Consider the following 21,207-nt stretch of genomic DNA (forward strand, 5'->3'; position numbering starts at 1 on the left):
GTTTGCAAGCTGTTTCTGTTCGAAGATGTCTGTTGAGTCATAGTGTGTGATGTGACTCCTCTCGTTTTGCATTGCGCATGGGCATCGACTCCAAATTACATTGTTTTTGCACAGCGGGTTATATTTTATATGGAATGTCATGATAAAGTGTGTGAGCTCCCATGTGTATTAAGGAAAAGAACAAGAAGAGATCTGCAACAAACACGAGTGCAGGCACATGTGAATGTACAGCACTACACGCTACAAACAGCCCCTTCCAGGGTAAGTAACATTTTGCGTTCATAGCATATCTTGCTGTAGATACACAAGCTTAGCATAGACTGTAAAGCAGGTCCCTCCTAAAGCGTTAGCTAGTGTGTGGATGATTCAGTTGCTTGAAATAAGGTTCTTAATGCCATCATAACCACTATGGCTTGTTGACTAGCTAAAATATCCACACGGCAGTGTCTAATGAAAGTATGTGGAGTTGACCAAATGGCTGCTTTACAAATATCCAATAAGGAAGGAATGTTTCCTAAAAAAGGCATGGTTGCTCCCTTCTTATGGGTGGCTCCCTTCTTATGGGTGGAGTGCACCCTAGGTGCAGCAGGTAGAACCCTTTTTGCTTTAAGATAGTCAAACGTATTCAGACCTGATATTCCCTAGATGATGATGCATTAAATTTAGACTGCCTTTTGGGGCCTTGAAAAGCGACAAATAGTTGATTTGATTTTCGAAATACTATGTTTCGGTCTATGTAGTATCAAAGAGCTCTTTGAATATCCAATATGTGAAGTGCTCTCTCCGCAACTGATGCTGGGTGCAGAAAGAAAACTGAGAGCTCTATGGTTTGAGTAAGGTAAAAAGGTGACACCACCTTAGTAAGAAACATACAGTTGGTTCTCCGAACCACCCTATCCTTGCGTACCTGACTGAAAGGCACTTGGAAAGTTAGCTTTTGCAGGACACTAACTCTTCTATGAGAGATAACCACTAGAAATGCCACCTTCCATGAAGAATTTGAAGGCGGCATGAATTCATTGGCTCAAAAGGCAGTCCCATGAGTCTAGTATCGACTACAGTCAGGTTCCACACGGGAGCTAGAGGGGGGGATTACCCTTTTGATAAACTCCATGAAAGCCTTACTGCCTCGAATTCGAAAAAAGGGACTGGTGCTCCCTGTTTTGCATGTAGGCTGCAATAGAAGCTAAATACAAACAAATGAGGTGTAGGCGAGGCCTACATTCTGCAAATACAAAGGGTAGGCAATAATGTACTGTACTGACAGTTTTAAGGGATCTAGGTTCATAGAAACACAGTGGGAAACAAGCCTTTTACATTTTGCTGCATAACATGCCTGCATTGTCGGTTGTTTGACCTCCTTTAAAATGGACATACATTTCTGAGGAAATTTGAGGTACCCAAATCCTACAACTTCAGGGGCAAAATTACAAGACTGAGGTGTCTGGGATCTGAATGTCTCACTTGCCCCTTCCACTGTATGAGGAGGTCCAATCATGGCAGGAGGCTCTTGTGAGGACTGAGAGACACCTTGTGGAGAGTAGAGTACAATGGCTGCCTGTCCCAAGTTGGTGCTACCAGAATGAGTGTTAGTGATGTTTCCCTGGGTTATCTCACCACACATGGAAGCAGTGGCAGACATGGAAAAGTGTAGGAAAATATATTTAACCAACACATCCATAGTGCATTGCTCACTGCTTGTGGCTGTAAAACGTGAAGGTGAAGTGTTGGCATTTTGAATTTTCTAGGGTGGCAAACAGATCTACATGTGCAGTGGCCCAGTGTTGGAAGTACCTCTGCAAGATTTAGGGATTTATTTCCCATTTATGTATCCGTTGAAGCATCATGCAGAGCAGGTCCGCAAAGTTATTGCTGATTCCAGAAAGATGCCTAGACATGAGGTGAACATTGCGATGGACTGTCCAATGTTAAATCTCAATAGGCAACAGACATAGCTGACTAGCGTGTATTCCTAAACGCTCTGTAAATAGTACAAGGCGGTCATGTTGACTGTCCACATTGTGAGAGATGGCTTTCAAGAAGGCTTTTAGAGCCAAGTGGATGACTAAAAGCTCTAGGCTGACACTGCTGTTGAGATGGTCATAACCCCCTGGTCCGTCAGGTTGTTAAGGTAAGGTTAAGGTGTGAGCCTCACCTTCATAGAGAGACATCTACGGTGATGGTCACCTGCAGTACTGGGTATGTAAAAGGCCTGCCTTGTAACAAACTATTGCTGAAGAGAGTGGCACGCCTCGGTCTGAACCAACACTAGACCTTAGCAGTGATCCTGTGATCCTCATGCTTGAGATCACCGATACGCAAGACACTGTAGCAGGGGTTGCATATGGAGCCTTTCATAGAGGACAATGGCAATGCAAGACACCATCATCCGTATAAGACCATGTTGGACTGAAAAAGAGCTGTCAAATGCTGGAAATCTGTGACTCTCTGCTGATTCGGATAGGCCTTCCCCATAGTGACATCCAAGGGTTGGATATGGAGAGAGTGTAGATGGGACTACGCAACTTTTATGGTGAACCCTAAGGCTGTGGAGCAGGGACACCGCTGTTTGAGTATGAGCAAGACATTGCAGCTTGGTGTGTGTTGGACTTGGCCCTTTTTACAGGGTCATGCCTAAACTTTTTGCCTTTCCCCTAGCATTTTTTCTGACATGGTGTTGGTGGTTTTAGGCCTCTGGGCACTTTAGCACTGCTGTCCAGTATAAAGTGCGTGTGCTCTCTGTGATAAATGTGGTAAGATTGGTCTACACCTGTTTGGCCTATTTAATTTACCTGTCAGTCCCTTGTAAAGTGGTATCTCCTATACCCAGGGCTGGTAAATTAAATGCTACTGGTGGGCTTGCAGCGCTGATTGCGACACCAACCAAAGTAGCCTTTCAAACCTGTCTCAGGCCTCTGCCATTGCAGGGCCTGTGCGCGCAGTGTTACTGCCGCTGTGACGTGGCACCTAAAGTGTGTGCCATGTCCGTGACCCCCCTTTTACTACATGTCAGTCACCCCTAAGGTAGGCCCTAGCTAGCCCTATGGGCAGGGTACATTGTAGGGAAACGATAGGACATGTACCTTAAGTGTGTGACATGTCCTGGTAGTGACAAACAGCCATTCTGGTTTCTCACTACTGTGGGGCTGCCCTCCCATAGCAATGCATTGGAGATTCCCTGATAAGTGTTTCAGTGGTAATTCCTGATATGAGAGGTGCAGCGTGGTCGAGTTTGATATGTTTGGAATAGTGATAATAAATGCTATGCAATGGTGTGCGCAGATTTATTATAACTATTTTAGAAGTCCCACTTTTAGAAGTTGCCATTTCTGTGTGCTATGTGTCTGCCTGCCTGATGTGAATTGCATGTCTGGCTTTTGAGTGACAGGGGCTGGGAGGTGTGTGTGGCTCCAGGCGGGGCAGGGTGAGTCAGCGCTAGGCTAATGGGACATCTACATTTGGAGTAGTGGGAGGAGAAGTCCCTGGTCCCTGAAGAGGTCAGTGCCTGGCCTGTACAATGCTGGCTCCGCCCCCCTGTGGTGTGTCTGATGGCAGAGCCCCACCTCTGAAAGGAGGGTGTGAGCACTGTAAGCAGAGTGCTCCAAAACACCCCAGAAACAGTTGAGACTGGGTTCCCCAAGACCTGTGCCAGGGCAACAAAGGAAAACTAAGTATAAATGTAGGGGCTGTGACCCCATGATGGTGTGCTGTTTCTGGACTTGCTGCTGCTGGGGGCCCAGGAGGAACCACCACGAAGGCTTGCCTCCCCGCTGGAGGTCCCTGTGTGCTGGCCTCCCTGGACCCAGCTACGCCCCATGAAGCCAGAAGGACTTTTTGTGCCCCCCTGAGCGCTATACTTTTATTTGCTGGTGTCCCAGAGAGGAGGACTCCAGCTTTGCCAAGGAAAAGAGGAGCGTTTTGGGCTTTAACTGGCAGCGCTGGGCTGCGAGCGTACCTCGAGGGAATCCTGGCGTGGAGATTCCCCCACATGGCACCAGAGCCAAGCGGGAGCCTACTCTGCATTTTCGCTATTTTGGGAGTGCCTCCGGTGCTCCTCCGAGTGGGTGTCCACCCCGCTTCATGAGTTATCTTTACGAGGCGGGTGCCCACCTCGCGTCGGAGATTGTCGGAGAGCGGGTGCCCACCCCACTTTGAACCTCCTTGAGAAGCGGGTGCCTACCCCGCATTGAGGAGCCAAAGAGGAGAAACCGCCGAGTCCGACGTGAGCAGGAAGTCAAGTGAGCTGCCTGATGCGGGGCAGGGCAAAAAGGCGAGGCTGCACGACCGCCAATAGCAGTGCGACCGAACGGAGGAGCGGGCCGAGTGATGGCCTGCTGCTGAGCCCACCCCGCCTTCGTGGGTGGTGAAGAGTGCGGCCGGATGCGAGGCGGGGCTCTCGTGAGTGGAGAGAGCCCCGCGTGTTGCTGCGCCACCACAGAGACCACGATTGCAATAGAAGCAGCTGAGTCCCGGTGAGTGGGGGCTCTATATTGCACCCGGTTTGTGCCTTTCGAGGCATATTGTCGGTGCTGGTTGTGCAGGGCGGACTAGCAGGAGAGCGGGCCGCTCCAACTTGGAGCATATTACTTTCTGGGCCCAGTGGGGGTCCAGAAGGCACCGAAGTGCCAGTGCCAGTGCCTCGTTGGTTTTTGTTCCCTCAGCTACCACGTTTGAGGCCGCCTTTAATTAGAGTCCCCGGGGGGACTCGAGAGGGCACAGTTAGTGCCCGTGCTCATTCCTTTGGGGCACTGTTGTGTGTGGGCAGTCCAAGGGCACAGTGAGTGCCAGTGCCCACATTCTTGCCCGCACAGCTGCACCGCAATTAGCGGCAGCTGCATTGTTTAGGCCAGATCCCTTTGGAGGAGTCCCAGTGGGGACCCAGGAGGCACAGTGGTGCCAGCGCAATTGTGCCCTTGTGAAGTTACATTTATGCCTAAAGAGAGGCATGGTGTGTTTAGGCCCACTGGTTATGCCTAATGCTCTAATGCATAGTGTGGTTTTTGCCTAATGTGGATGCCTCGTGTGTCTTACGCCTAATGAGAATGCATATTATGTTTATGCTTGTGATTTATGCATAATGTGGTCTATACCTAATGCAAATGTGATTTATGCTTAGGAGGCAATTGCACACTATTTATGCTGGTGAGGCCTAGTGCGTAGTGTGTTTATGCTAATGAGGTTTGGGCCTAATATGATTTATTGCCTAATGACATGCTATGATATTTTAGGGTGGTGTCTAATGCTAATGTGATAATGCTTAGGTCATTATGGTACCAGTAGTTACTGGTTGTGTTTTGCATTTACTTACCTGTTCTGATGGTTCTGACCGTGGCCAGATTGGCCTGGTCCTGTATATAACCCCCTGTGAATATTGCCAGTGCCAGTTGACACACTGTATATTGTGTGAATATGTTTCTAATGTGTTTATGACAATACAAAGGCTATTTTGATATAACCTTGTGTGGAGTTTCTTGTGTAGTGTGCCTAGTGTGTTGCTGCTGTGTGTGTGTTGTGCAAACGCTTTACACATTGCCTCTGAGATAACCCTGACTGCTCGTGCCAAACTACCAAGGGGGTGAGCAGGGGTTAGCTTCAGCGTGTAACTCCCTTGCCCTGACTAGAGTGGTGGTTTCTGCTTGTCTTTGACGCAAGCCTTAGCCAACCAGAAATCCCATTTCTAACGGTGCGACTCTCAATCAGTCAATCGTCGAGGTAGGGAAAGACATGAATGCCCAACCTTTACAAATGCACAGCCACCACTCCTAGGCACTTTGTGATCACCCTTGGAGCTGAGATGACACCAAAAGGAAGATCTTTGAATTGGTATTGCTAGCAACAACAAAATGAAAATGTAGTCAATGATCAGGATTGGTGTATGTGCAAATGGGCATCCTTGAGATCCAGCACTGTCATGTAATCTCCCTATTAGAGGAGGGGGATAATATCCTCAAGAGTTATCATGCGAGAATGATCTGATAAGGTCTAACGCTTGAGTGGCCTCAGGTGCAGGAAAGCTCTGATGGATCCACCCGTTTTGGGAATTAGAAAGTAGAGGGAGTGCATTCCACTTCCTTGTTTTGCAGAGGCACTTTCTCTATGGCACCTGCAGGAGGGTGAGCACCTTGTGAAAAGGATATATCGTCACACCAGTTGAATATTCCTTCTCTCTTTAATAAAGATTGAAACGTGCAGTACATCAGACCCCATCCATCAGTGGTCAGAGCTACACTACTTCTCAGCTCCAACTCCCTTACTTCAAAGCATAACATTCTATATCTGGAGCATTATATAACATAGCATTAAAAGTCACATTACAACTTACCACATAATGCTTAGTAGAGCATACCACATACCTCCCCCTTTTAATATAACAAACACGTTACATCCCACATTTGTTTAACTTCAGGTGTCAAAATAGGACAACACTACTTACAACAGTTAAATACAAATTTGTACAAATACATACTGATTCGCAAGTAAATGCTCACACAAAATCCTTAAATCGAGCAGGTCTTCTGCTTACATGCAAATGTTTCCTCTTCACACTCAGCCTTTCACTATCAACACCATACCCTCCAGCACCAGTGCTTAATTTGTAAAAAATAAGTTCCAGGGCTCTAGACAGCAGGCCACTTTCACTTCCATTGCCTATCGCCACTGTCAATTACAGTAACAGCATAGCTAATAAGCCACACTCCTTTAAGTGTAACAATTTTGACAATTTCAGGACCGAAAAGTTAAAAGAATGGCTTTGTCAGCAGGTATTAGTCATTCTTAATGTATATTGAATTATAAACAGTGCCTCTGTGGCAGACTGTCATAGGTAACGGTGCTGACAATTAAGTGCCGGTGCCAAGCACCAGACACCACCAGCTCAAATTAAGGACTGTCCAGCACAGGTCATTTGGTATTCTCGCCTATGTTCATGCTCCTTGTTCCCTTTAGAATTTGCTTGTTCTGCACGTTACACAATGCAACCCTACTCAATTTCCAAATATGATCATCTTCAGTTTTAATCGCATTCTTGACAAGTTTGATAACTCTCAAAGGTTGGCTGAATTTATCCATTAGCCCTCCTTTTCTCTGTTTTTTAATCTTTACTCAATTCCCAACATTAACCTTGGCATACTTCACCCCCATTCGCTTATCAAAATACTCCATTTTATTCCTCACAATCCCACCATATCATTAGGTGATCTCTTTTTTAACAAGAAAAGGTGTAACTCCTGTTGACGAATGAGGGGTCAATCTATACATGCAAACCTTTCTCCTGAGTTCCTCCAACCAATTTTAACCATTTGACACTGCATGCTGTATGCACTCCTTGACCACTTTATTGAAGTGATCAATCATTCCATTGGCCGCAGTATGATATAAAGATGTTGTTTTATGTTTGATACCTTTCTCATTCAAAAACTCCTCCATCACCCTAGAGGTTAGCTGCACACCATTGTCTGTCAACAAATAGACAGGAAAAACTTCTAGTCCAGACACCTCTTCCAAAAAAAGAAAAACATTACATGTTTCAACTAAATTTACTACCTTCAATTCTGGCCACCGAGAAAACATATCAATACATGTGATTATAAACTTATCATCACCCAACACTTTAATTGGACCCACTTCAACACAAGGACCATGTATGTTTCCATAATCACCATAGGTTGAGTGCTGCATTCGATATAATCCCGAACTTTCATTTCTATCAAGACATCCATGCCTGGCCACCAGTAATTTACTCTTACCCTGTCTTTGGTTTTGGATATACCTGGATGACTTTAATGGGCATTCTCCACCAATCTCATACTTATCTTACCAGCTGGAACCAATCTTCCCCCTCTCATTACCATGTTATTTTCTACCGAAGCTCATCTTTCACTTGCCAAAATCCTTTCTCTTCCTCACACACTTCATCTTCTTCAGAAAATTCCACCGTCAATCTGCGCACTATCTCCATTAGCTGTGTATCATTCTCTCTCATCTATTTATCTTCTTTAACTATACCACCTGAAACTGAGCAGACATTAACACTCATCACCAAAATCATCTTCCAAGGCTTCATTTTTATTCTCACCTGTCCCACTCACACATAACCTAGAACAACAATCCGCAATTACATTCATTACACCAGGTACATAAAAGATTACAAAATCAATCTCCTGAAAAACCACCATCCACCCAAGAATCCTGCTGGAGTGTTGTTAATCCCTTTTTTACAAAAGACGTCTTCACTACAAAAGAGTTACACCACAGACATTTTCTTAGTTTCCTTACAGCTCAATTAACAGCCAGAGCCTCCTTCTCTATAACTGAATAATTAAACTCATCTCCAGGCAATGCTCTGGACACAAACAGTATCATGTTATTCATCCCTCCTGACACTTGCTCTAAAATGGCTCCAAGTCCTTTCGTGCTTGCGTCCGTTCTCAAGATGGTCTTGGCACCAGGTTCAAAGCTACATAAATTTGACACCTGACCCAAAATGTTTTTGATTTCTTTAAATTTCTTTTCACACCTTTCTTACCAAAGGAACTCCATAACTCTCTTTAGCAACTCTCTCATATTACAATAACCCTTCAACAAATCTGAGAACAAATTTGCCATAAAATTCTGCAGTCCCTAGAAATTTCACAAGATCTTCCTTGGAAGTAAGACTTGGCATCTCCACAATGGTGTTCACTAAATCTTTCCTCAGACGAATCCCATTCCCTGTAATCAGAAGCCCGAATTCCATTCCCCTTAACCAGAAGCCCAAGATACTCTATCTCGGTCACTCCAGATCTACATTTTTCATGCTTCAGAGTTAGCCCACTTTCACATACCCTTTTTAGTACCTCACACACTCTAAAATCATGCACACCTTGATTCCTTCCATACACCAACACGTCATCCGGATACACCTTCACACTCACAACCCCTTTCAGCACATGCACCATGGCCCTCTGAAAGACAGCAGAGGCAGAAATTAACCCAAAAGGCATGCACACATATGTGTAGGTTGCCATGGGCGTGATCAATTAAGTTAATTCTTGAGACTGAAGGTGTAAGGATATCTGGTAGTATGCCAAGGTCAGGACCAGTGAAGTGAAGAATTTAGCACCATTCAGGCAAAACCATATCTCTGTGATATTTGGTAACGGATATTGATCTGATATCACAGTGTTGTGTAATTCTCTCATGTCCACACAAAGTCTGGCTCTTCCATTTGCCTTCTGATCCATCACTACTGGAGCTACCCATTCCGTTGATTCTACATCTTGAATCACACCACACTCCTGCAACTTATCTAATTCCTTCTTCATTACTTCTTTAACCATTATGTGTACATTCCTTGCCTTTCCCGCCCTAGGAATCACCCTAGACCTAAGCTTTGTGTGGTGAACATAGTTTTTTAAATGTCCTAACTTTTTCCGAAAGTCTTCTGGAAATTGTGCCTCATAATTATTTGTCTCTCACACCACTAACTTTAGACACCCTAACATTTTCTTTAGAGACCCAGCCATCCTTCAATTTCAACAAAGGTGTTTCATTTGGATAAAAAAAACATAGCTAAATCTTTATGGTGATACCAGCTAATTAAAGAATCTCCCTTAAAGGAGAGATATATCTTAGCAAGAATCACCATGTCACAAAATTCAAAATTCCCCACAAATAACCCATCAGCTTAAAGAGTTGTCCTCCATAAGCTTTGAGCCTAATATCAGGCGTCATTAGAGTTACCAATTCTTCAAACTCTTTTCCAAAAACTTTCTGGGAATCAACGTTATCTGCGCCCCAGAGTCAAATATAATTCTAACTGACTAACCATTGACCTGCACCTTTTCAACTGGTCCCTCACATTCTCCATTCCTTATTTGTAATATACCTTCCTCACAGTCAGAATCCGAATCATGTATAACCTCTCTCACTTTTTCCGTATTCTTGGTAGAACTACAACAAGATGTGAAATGACCTTTCTTGCCACATGTTTTGCATGTGGCTTTCCATCCAGAACACTCCTTAAAATAAGCTACATGTCCTAAATTTCCACATCTAAAACATTCAATTGCAGATTTTGTAATCACTTTTTCTACTTGTTTACTAGAAGCAGTTGGAATTACTTTACATCTTACACTCCGGACCGCTTCTCTCTTGGCGTTGCTCGATTTTTTTTTTTTTTTTAAAAGATTTTATTGTGCATAAAAGGGTTACAAACACGGGCCTACAACCACCAGGGCCGGCCGCTAGTAGTCAAAGTGTTCCAGCATATCAGAAAACAATGGCTAGCCCACAGGGGCTCCGCACTATCACATTAAATCAGACTGCACATAAAGGAAATCAGAATACACGCTTTTAGTATAAATAACAACAAAGAAAGAAAAATACAAAAATACAACAAACAAGGCGAAACGACTTATGAAGGGCGGCGAACACCAGCCGGGGGAGTCAACACCCAACCACCCGAGGGCGGTCAATAAAAGAAGACCTGAGAGGGAGGGGGGGGGCAACGAGAGAACCAAATCTGTACTACGAAGTACGAGATGCACAAGGAACTCTCAAGGATCAGGGGGACGAGGCAACCCCGGACGTATCCACCAAAGGGGGAGCACAGATAGACCCACGATACGCGTTCCACTGCCCCCAAATTTTACCCCAAGCCCCCGGTTTACCACGGGCCACATACACCGTTTTCTCCCTGAACATGCACCAGTCCATGTTTTCCTTCCAGACGGACTCGGTGGGAGGCCGCTGGGAACCCCAAAGCTGCGCAATATCTCTCTTTGCAATCATGTTCCCCAAGGCCGCCCACCGAGCCTGAGCCGCATTGCAGTCATTGGGCTCCCATACATTCAGCACACAACGACGCACCTCCGGCAGCAGAGCGACCCCGGTGACTCGTCTCATAATATCATGCACCCGGCGCCAGTATTCCGCCACCTCGCGGCATTCCCATAGGATATGGAGAAAAGTAGCACTGAGCCCGCAGCCACGCTTACAGAGTCCGTCGTCTGAGAACCCCATCGAAACCAGGCGGGGGCCCGTCACATATACACGATGGAGAATCTTAAGCTGGACCAGGCGGAGACGGGCCGGGATGGCCACCTCCTTAGGGGATGACAGTGCAGTCTGCCAGTCCTCATCGTCCAGCTCCACCCCATCTCCCGTCCATGCCTCCCGAAGACGCACCAAGAGGTCAGCCCGATTGTTTATCAGTTTTTTGTAAATCAGGGAAATAGTACTGTCGGGGACGTGACCGTCGAGTATGCGGTCCTCGAGAGGCGAAGAAGAAGGGACAGTGGTCCCCTCCCCAAAGACCGAAAGCAGGGCGTGCCGAACCTGTGCATAACGGAAGAACTCTCTGTCACTCGCAGCGCTAGCCGCCTTCCATACACGGACCGCAATCCTGGTAGGGCCCGTAAGGGCCCTACCAGCAGACCGCGAGTAAAGCGCTCTGTTATAGTTACCGCCGGGGAGCAGGAATTTATCCATCTCATATGCCGGGTTCGAACCAGGAGCGTACGTAGCATGGTTAATGGCAGATAGCTGGGAGGCCCAATAGTACCGTCTAATATCAGGAAGCGCGATGCCCCCGTCATACCAGGAAAGAGTCAGCTTGGCCAACGCGATACGCGATCGCCCGTCCCAAACCAGTCTCCTCAGCAAACTCTCCACCTCCCTAAAGTAGGCCGCAGGAATGACATCGAAGAAGTTCTGGAGTGCATAAAGGAATCTGGGAAGGGACATCATTTTAAACAGCGCCGCGCGACCAAGCGGAGACAAGGGCAGCTTACACCACCGAGCCGTATCTGCCCTCAAACGCCGGAGTGGAGACAGGAGATTCTGCTCATAGCGGACCGCCGGATCCAACGAAACGTACACCCCCAGGTATTTAAAGCCGGACTGAGATATTTGGAGCGGAAGCCGAGGCGGCAAGAGAGGAGAACCACCAGAGATAGGATACACACAAGATTTGGACCAGTTGATTATCAGACCCAAGTTTTTCCCGAAGGAAGTAAGGACATCAAAGAGAACATTGAGCGACTTCCGCGGTGAGGTGAGATACAAGAGAATATCATCCGCGTACAATGAAACCCGATCCTCGAAGCCCGGGGCCCACCGGAGCCCTCTAATCGAGGGCTCCCAACGGAGCCAGGCAGCGAGCGGCTCCAGGGCGAGAGCGAAGAGCAGCGGGGACAACGGACACCCCTGCCTAGTTCCCCTCCCGAGAGCGAAAGGCCGAGAAACCCGCCCGTTGACAACCACCTGAGCCATTGGTCCAGCATAAAGGAGCTTCACCCGCGGGCACGGACACTGGGGAATTCCAGTCTACTTGAAAGCCCTCTTTTCCTTTTGCTCCCCTCCCCTAGCCTGCGACTCCCCGCGCACACTACGCGGTCCTGCTGTGCCCAGTCTGGCGGATGATGACCCTCCTGCTCTACCGCAGAATGATCTCCCCCCCCCCTTCTTCCCCCCCTTCCCCTCAACCCTACTCGAGTTCACGACCCTAACCTTAACACATACCATTGCCATGCATACACGGGATAGATAAGGACTATGATGCTGCATATCAGACTCGTCAGATCTATGCGCTGCCATATGGGTCGCTGTGAGCTATACTGCGCTATCCTTGCCGCGCTTCGGCCCACACTCTGAGCACGCTGCTGGCACTCGGCCGCCCGGAGGCCTTTACACTTTGGGGTAACAGCGACGTCCGATAGGTCTCTGGATCGGGGCCTGGGCGACAGCCGGCGTAGCCGTGGAGTGGGCTGGATCACAGCGCCATCCTCTATCACCGATAACATGTACCTGGGACACCACAAAAAATCAAAAGCACATACACAGCACCACACACCTACTCCCTTCACAACACACGCACCTCCCTTCTGTACGCATGCTACCCTGTACGGTGCCGCCGGACCCCCGGGTTGTCGGCTAAATGGCTGTGTTCTAATATCTGGAAGCGTACACTTTGCTTAACTGCTTCACCACCTGGACGGTGGCTGTGCGTTGTACGATGATGTAAATGTGCACAATAAAGGTTTTTCAAAAAAAAAAAATAAAGGAGCTTCACCCAGCCAAGGAACCCCTCCCCAAACCCAAACTTCGCCAAGACGGCCCAAAGAAATGGCCATTCAATGGTATCAAAGGCCATCGTGGCGTCTAGGGAAACCAATATGGCCGGTTCAGCCAAGTACTCAGCCCTAGCAAGGACGCCGTGCAGACGCCGTAGGTTAAGAGCGGTATTACGATGTGGAATGAAGCCACATTGATCCGGATGTATCAAGTCACATATAACGCTCAGCAAGCGATTAGCGAGGACCTTAGCAAGGATTTTGGGTTCGGCATTCAGCAGGGAAATAGGCCTATAGGAGGCACAGCGGTCACGTGGCTTACCCTCCTTGGGAATCACTACTATAGTAGCCAGACGCTGGTCGTCCGGAAGGGAACCCCTCTCGAGCGATTCCTGAAACATATGACGGAGGAAAGGCGCGATTTTATCCGGGCGCAACTTATATAGTTCAATCGGCAGGCCGTTGGGGCCCATAGCCTTGCCCGAGCGGAGGGAGCGAATCGCAGTAGCAATCTCTTCGACAGACAAAGGGGCATCCATCAGCTCGCGGTCATCGACGGATAAGCCGGGCAGGGCAATATCCCGAAGCAGAAGACGAGAGTCGTCCTCATCTCTATCGGACACCGGGGAGTACACTGCACGGAGGTGGTCAGCAAAACACTCAACAATCTCACCAGGCTCAGTCACACACACTCCATCCGACACCCGAAGCTCCGGGACCACACGATTCACTCTCTCCTTCTTATCCAACCAGGCAATCAGCTTACCCGCCTTGTCTCCGGCGTCATACAACCTGCCCTGCTGCTCCCTATATATAGTCTTGGCAGCATCAGTGACGAGAGACTTATATTCAAACTGCTTCAGGCTGAGGGCATGCAGCCCATCCGGGGTGACACCCGCCTCCAAGGCCGCCTCCAGCCCCGATATTTCAGTCTCCAGCGTCACAACCGCCTCTCTTGACCCTCTTGGCCTCCACTATCTGGGACAGGGCATGCCCGCGGAGCACTGCCTTGAAAGCTTCCCACAGGGACACCGAGGACAATACCGACCCCTCATTCTCAGAAAAATATTGATCAATCGACTTAATCAGGCTATCACGGATCTCGGGGTCTCGCAGGTACCAAGGGTTAATAGGAGCGATCCACCCAGCGGACCGCAACCCGGTGTCAAAAAGCAACCACAGTGGGGAATGATCAGAAATACCCCTGGCCAGGTGTTTGACCTCCTGAATCCGAGTAGCCTGGGCCGCGGGCATAAGGAAATAATCCAGTCTGGAGAGACTCCCATGGGCCCCAGAGTGAAAGGTGTACTGACACCGTGCCGGATGCATTAACCTCCAACAGTCCACCAGACCGAAGGTCTCCAGGAGCCCGCCCAGCCACGCCTGGGCAGCAGGGAGGGCCCTGGGCGGATGACGGTCCAGGTCACCCGAGACAACCGAATTAAAGTCTCCACCCATAAGCAAAAGACTGTCAGGAAGCCCAAGCAACATACGACCCAAGTCTGAGAAGGTGGAGTTCTGGAGGCCCGGGGGAACATAGACTGAGATCAAGGAAAGGGACTGCCCCTCCCACCTCCCAGTCAGAGCCACATAGCGCCCTCTATCGTCTGGGACCACCCTGGTGATCTCCAACGGAAGTGAAGCTCGCAAGAGAATGCCCACCCCTCTCGAACCAGTGGTGAAACCAGAGTGGGCCACAAGTCGATATCCCCCCCTGTTCATAGCCCGACAAACGTTGCCAACCAGATGCGTCTCCTGTAAGAACACCACATCAGGAGTCAAACGACGCAGATATTGCAGCACAACACCCCGTTTGATACGGTCCCCCAATCCATTGACGTTCCAAGACATCAATCTCAACCCGTCCCCCCCCATCCCATCCAGTAGATCAAGGGCCCCCTAGCAAAGAGCTCAACACCCAAGGATGAACCATAGCCATTACTTCGCCTTGAAAACAAAAAACACAAATGCAAACAACCCCACCCACCCACCAACCCCCCCCCAATTCCAACACCCCCCACCCTGCACCCCTGCGGTTCAAAAAACCACCCCAACTTGCAGTGTGCCTGTCGCCCTACAAACCCCATTCTACGAAAAGACCCCGGAGGAGGGAGGGGACCCGTCCCCGCCCGCTCCCCACACACAACATAGTGAAACAAAATGTACAAAAGAAGTAGAACCCAGCCGAACAGTACAACCTGGCAGAGTCCGGGACCATAAGTCACTCCAAAGGAGACCCACCACCCTCGGTACCGGCAGAGGGCCCAGTCCGGTCACCCCGGTCTGGCAGCAAATCCAGCCAGTCACTCACAGTCACAGGAGAGTCAAAAAAGGTAGTCCGATCTTCATGTTCCACTCGGAGCCTTGCAGGATAAAGCATAGAGTACTTGAGACCGAGGTCCCGGAGACGCCGCTTCACCCCCTGGAAGCCCATCCGCTGTTTCTGGACAAGTTGAGTGAAGTCCGGGAAAAAGTTAATGGACGAGTTCTCATGTCGGACCGGGCCATGAACCCGTGAGGCCTGCAGAATCGCGTCTCGGTCTCTGTAGTGGAAAAGTCTCGCAACGATAGGCCTCGGGGGGGCACCCGGTCGCGGCCGGCCACCTGCGTTGCTCGATTTTTGATTGTGTATTACCTCCACACGTGCCTAAGAATGTTCACGTCTTTGCTATTGTTAAAACCTCACTAAGGCCCTCATTACGATGTCGGGCGGACTTGCGTATGTCTGACACCGATGTGGAATCAGGACCGACCGACCGCTGGTCAGCGGTCCCGAGCACATTATCAGGAAGCGATCGCACATGGTGCGGTCGCACGCTCCCATTTCTCTATGAGAGCTTGTGCTGCAACCCTAAACCGGCTGTAGCACAAGCTCCGATAAAGAAATGGGTGCTTGTGTTAATTCCTGCACCGCGTGGCAGGCACTTGACGGTGCATGCCACGCAATGCAGGGATTAACAGGGAGGCATCATAGGCGCCCCCCAGGCCTCCAACCGGAGGCAGATGTGGCAAGGGGGCCCTGCTAGGGGCCCCCAAAGTCACTTTCCGACAGGCTTTTCATGTTGGAAAGCCCGGCATGAAAAGCCTGTTGGAAACAGACATCATAATCCCCATGGCATAAATGCCGTAATTAGGGGATTATGAGCGGCCTCTGACTGGCCGAGGGGCTCCTTGAGCCAGTTGGCAGCCAGTTGATCCGACCAGTTGGTTTCAAATCCAACAGCCTTCATCGTAATCAGGCTGTCAGATTTAAAACCAACAATGTAAATCGAAAGCCACCGACCTGTGGTCAGATACTTTCCAATTTACCTAGTAATCAGGTCTTAGATTATCTTTCAGCCAAAGAGCTTCCCTTGCTTTATCCAATAGTCACCCCAACCTATACTGGTCATGTGATCTTTCAGCAGTCATGCCACCATAAATGCACATGGAAGCCAATTTCCTCAATGCCGTTACATAACCCTCAACTGATTCTCCCACATGTTGCATCCATCTTCCAAAATAGTCACGCTCCAAGACAGTGCTCACCTTTTGTAGTAGTGCAAGTCAAGTTTTTTTTAACAATTTCAACTTCATAGACGCCATTGGCATCATCAAGATAGAACTCAGGTACCACCTGCCCCTCTGAGCCCAAACAATGCATGAATAAAGACATTCTTCTCTCTGCTCCCAGAGAGGTACCACATACCCTGGCATAGTGCATAAAAACGTTCTTCCTTCTGCGTCAAGGTATCACAGGTTCCTCCAGAGATGAAGAAGAAAAAAAAAGGAGGTGCTGTCACATTCTGCATCTTGTTAACACATATTACCAAGTTATTAAATATTGCAAAACATCCCTCACACACTCATACACCCACAAGCACACTGAGTCACAAACACCAGTATCCGAACTGTGAAGAACAATAATTCCACAAGTAACCGAAAAGTTACTTGAAATGTCACTTTAATAATTTCAAAGAACAAAAATGTAATGCTAACTGTATTACATCCTCATCCTCATGTGAAACGTTGGTAAAGGAAGAGCAGGAACAATCTCCATTCATTCATCTGAAATTCCCAAAGCATAATGTCACACTGATCGCTATGACCTGACAGTCAACAGCACAAAGGCACCTTCAGTTCCCAGAGCGCAAGCAGAGTGTCATAATGTTCCACGATGTCTCAACTACGAGCCAACAGCACCATACACAAGAGCGCCTTACTCTGTGTCATTTTTCCCAAAGAAAGATTGCCGCTGACATAACGTCACAACACGTGCCATCACACAGCTTCCATACTGCATCATCATGTAGCTTCAGTGGCGACGCACAGATGTCCTCCTGATGCCCCACAAACAAGAAATGCCGCGCAATGACTGCACGCGAGTGCTTGACACTCGTGCCTGGGACGCAAGTAAGGAAATCCATTAACATCACGAAGGGACATGGGACCTGGTAAGTATTTGAGCCGCAATGCTTCTAAAACCCTCAAAATCCAATTCCAATGCTGGTGCTCAAGCCGCAATGCTTCAGAAACTTTTAAAATCCAGTTTAAGTGCCGGATTGCTTTAGAAATTCTCAAAGTCCAGTTTAAATGTCAGCGCTTGAACCGCAATGCTTCCACTGCTTTGCTGAGTGCCTGAACAAATTCCAAAATGTAAATGATGTTAGGGTCCGTAGTGTAGGTCAGTGTCCAGTCATTACCAATGTGAAAAGAATATATTGCCACACCAGCTGAATATTCCTTCTCTCTTTAATAAAGATCGATACATCCAGTACATCAGACCCCATCGATCAGTGGTCAGAGCTACACTGCTTCTCAGCTCCAACTCCCTTGTTTCAAAGCATAACATTCTTATCTGAAGCATTACATAACATTCTATTCCATGTCACATACATTACCAAATAAAGAAGAGTATACCACACACCTCCTCTTCAAAAGCAACAGATGTTCTGTGCTGAGTGTGTGTGAAGGAGTTGGGATAGTGGCAGAAGATGGGTGCAGTTCTAGGTAGGAGCCATGTTGGATGATGGCTAAGACCGACTTGTCGACATTATCTCCTCCCAGCGAGAGACCAAATAGCATAACTCCCCCCCGGCATATGTGATGGGGAGCTGGGAGTGGCAAGTCAGTGCTTGATGGGGGTCAATCCTTTTGCTGGAGCTACCTATACCCGGTCACTATGGTTACCTCAGTAGGAGCCCAGACTGTAGCCCCTTCCATCTTGCTGGCCAATGGACTGCTGCTGCCTCTGGTAAGAGTGTGCTTTGCTCGGGTGGTTTGTCTTTGGTCCCATTTGGGCCAGTGTTTTAGAAAGGAGCCACTCAATGTAGTTGCTTGAAGGGCTCCCATTGATTTAGCTGTCTCCGTATGTCGTATCGTTTTTTAGTCTTTTCAAGCATCTCATCAGCCTGAGGCCCGAAAAGGTGCTTCTCATGAAATGGAAATTTTAGGAGATCCTGTTGAACTTAAGGCTCTAGCCCCGAGATACAGAGCCTGGCACGCCTTCTTAACAACTCACTTGGGTTGATGGCCCTGGGTGCAGTGTCTGTAGCACAACGAATGTTGGCGTTAGATATCACCTTGTGATCTGCTACTAATTCATCCCCACACTTACTACACTGCTCTGGGAGATGCTTAAGCAGCTCTTGCATCTTAACCCATTGTGCCCTGTTGCAGAGTGAAAGGATCACGACCGGGATAGCTCTTCTCCAATGAGTTACTGCTCCAACAGCCACACTTTTACCAGCCGCATCATTCTTTTTACTCTCCTTGCCTGAAGGAGGAACATCACCAGTGCCTTGTGCAGAAGCGTGCTTGCGGGCTGTGCGGATGACTATAAAAACCAGGTGTAATCTGCCCCTACTATAGACTGGGTTATTAAGAGAAGGTTTGAATTTCGTCTCTACCCTTAGAGTTAACAACTCTCACTCTGACAGGTTCTTTAAACTCTCAGGTGCACACGTTAACATGCCCTTTAACTTAGGGAGGAACTGCACCCTACACTCAGCTTTAGAGAGCATCTCTAGAAGGAAATCGTTCTCCTACTGCTTGAAACTTATATCTACCTTGTGGTACATTGCTAATCATTGAATTACCGTGTTCTCTGCTGAGGTGTCATCAGGGGGTAAGGCTCTTACAGGGTACGGTTCTGTTTCGGGTCTACCTGGAGTAATTAATATCATAATTATCTAATGGATCATCTGTTAGGCCAAAGTAGCTCCCTAAAAGTGAGTAGTGGAATGATAGAAACCAGTCCGAGAGATGGTAAAAAGGATATGCATATTTATAATAATAACAATAATAGGCCTTTAGAAAGGGTCACATAAAGGAAAATTCAATAATCCATGAAAAACTATTGATAACCTATGTTCAGGGGGCTGAGCTAATTCATTGACTGGATACATACTACTCTAAAAGGTGATGAAGAGTTATCATGCACCTTGTTAATTACAAAAAAAAAGATAATTACACACTTCAAGTGTTCTAGGATGAAGTCCAGCATTAACAAGGCACTAAATCGAATTTGCATACCTGTCAATGCCACCGTGTGACCACCACCACAGGCAACCATAATGACCTTCCCTGAAATTCCAGGGACTATCTGTGGCACCTTATTGTTTGTAAGTTGCTTTGAAGACAGGCCCAGCTTTCCATTTTCAGGCTCCCCAAATGTGTAGAGTTCCCCGTCCTCTGTAAAACATAAGCACAAGTAATGAATCTTCATTGTTACACATTTCGCTAAATATTAACTTGAATATAGCTCTCATTTTCTACTTATGTACAAGAATAACAGTGGATCACTATGTGAAATGGCCTCATTGAAAAGTCCTACCTAATGCTCACTCCTGCGTCAGCAGATTTTGAAATTATTCAGCCACTTACACAGAATCTCAAGCATCTATACAAAGATTTCCTGTAGTATTAAAGTACATACAAAATTACAAATGTAGCCTTTCCTTCAGGAGTAAACTTCTGCATGCATAAATGTGACACAAATGGCCTTTGCACATACCAGGAAAATATCTATCCCTGTGGAGAAATCACATCCAGTAAACCACCATGTGCACCATGTGAGAGCTCTCATTCCCCATTCAAGTAGTGGAACAACAATCCTACGTGCCACAAGAGTTACACGACAGTATTATAGTAGCCCTGTTTTTTAAATCAGGATTTTGAATTTATGCATGCAGTTTTTTGTGCCATGCACTAATTTTTACATCAAAGTTATAATTAGGTTTGGGGGGGCGTGGTTTGCCGAGCTGCGGAATGGTGGCTTTCTGAGCTCGCTCCGCCGGCCGGGATGTTATTTCTTCATTGATCCGCTCTTTTACCGGGGCAATACCCGCAACGCTTAAGCAGCCGAGGGCGGAATACCTGGTGCTTGTGATGGTATAATCCCCTGGCGGATATCTGGCGGCGTGTGCGGCAGCGGAGGCGGGCGATTGGCAGCACGGCAGCGGCCGAGTGCTCTGGAGCATTGAGCCGGCTAACGGAGGTGCTGGAGTCCGGGGCTTCACATTGGGCCTGAATGGTGAGCCGCACACGTGGTCAGAGGACGGCGCCCCCGCAATCATCCATTGCACCGCGAAGGAAGGGAGTGAACGCGCTGTAAGATCCAAACGGAGTGAGTAGTGCATATCCACACCTGGGGCAGCGCTTGATCTGGCACAGTAAAGAGGGGGCCGCCTTTACATCCGATGTGAGGGCGCCGTTGGCGCTGCTGCCGTGGTTGGGCGTGCGCCGGGGCTTCACTACGCACCGGAGGTGCCCTGAATGTGCAGCGGAGGAGACTGGTGCAGCGGACGACGGATTGGAGGCATTGCACTAGGCAGGGTGCCCTGTGCAGTCTGGACAGTCGCCACCCCTGATTGTTGCGACGTATTTCCAGTGTGTGGACTTTCAGGAACCGGGGGGGAGTGGCGGGGCTCCCGTGCCGGTGCTGACCACAGCGGCTGCTGCAGTATTCCGGCACTATTTCTATTGCGCCAACAGCCTGGCCTAGCCGTGGCCTGCTCAGGCGACCAGAGGATTGCAGCCTGGCCCTCAGACTTCATCATGGGCAAAACCGACACTAAGCAGCAGAAAATATCGTTTGAGCAGCGACGTACGGGCAGGCATGCTGAACTCGATGGAGACGGGGCTGCTGGTGGTCAGACGGAGAGGCCCCCAGAGC

General features: G+C 48.2%; 1 protein-coding gene across 1 annotated transcript in view; it reads right to left on the bottom strand.

Annotated features, from left to right (window-relative positions):
* Nucleotides 1–21,207, bottom strand: part of RPGR (retinitis pigmentosa GTPase regulator) — a 193,913-nt gene that overhangs the window by 84,092 nt on the left and 88,614 nt on the right. The window contains exon 7 of the mRNA XM_085622914.1: nt 19,566–19,724. Coding sequence (XP_085479040.1) covers nt 19,566–19,724 — 159 coding nt within the window. The remainder of the gene's footprint in view (nt 1–19,565; nt 19,725–21,207) is intronic.

Source organism: Triturus cristatus, chromosome 8 (assembly GCF_964204655.1).
Source record: "Triturus cristatus chromosome 8, aTriCri1.1, whole genome shotgun sequence".
In the NCBI taxonomy this organism is placed as follows: domain Eukaryota; kingdom Metazoa; phylum Chordata; class Amphibia; order Caudata; family Salamandridae; genus Triturus; species Triturus cristatus.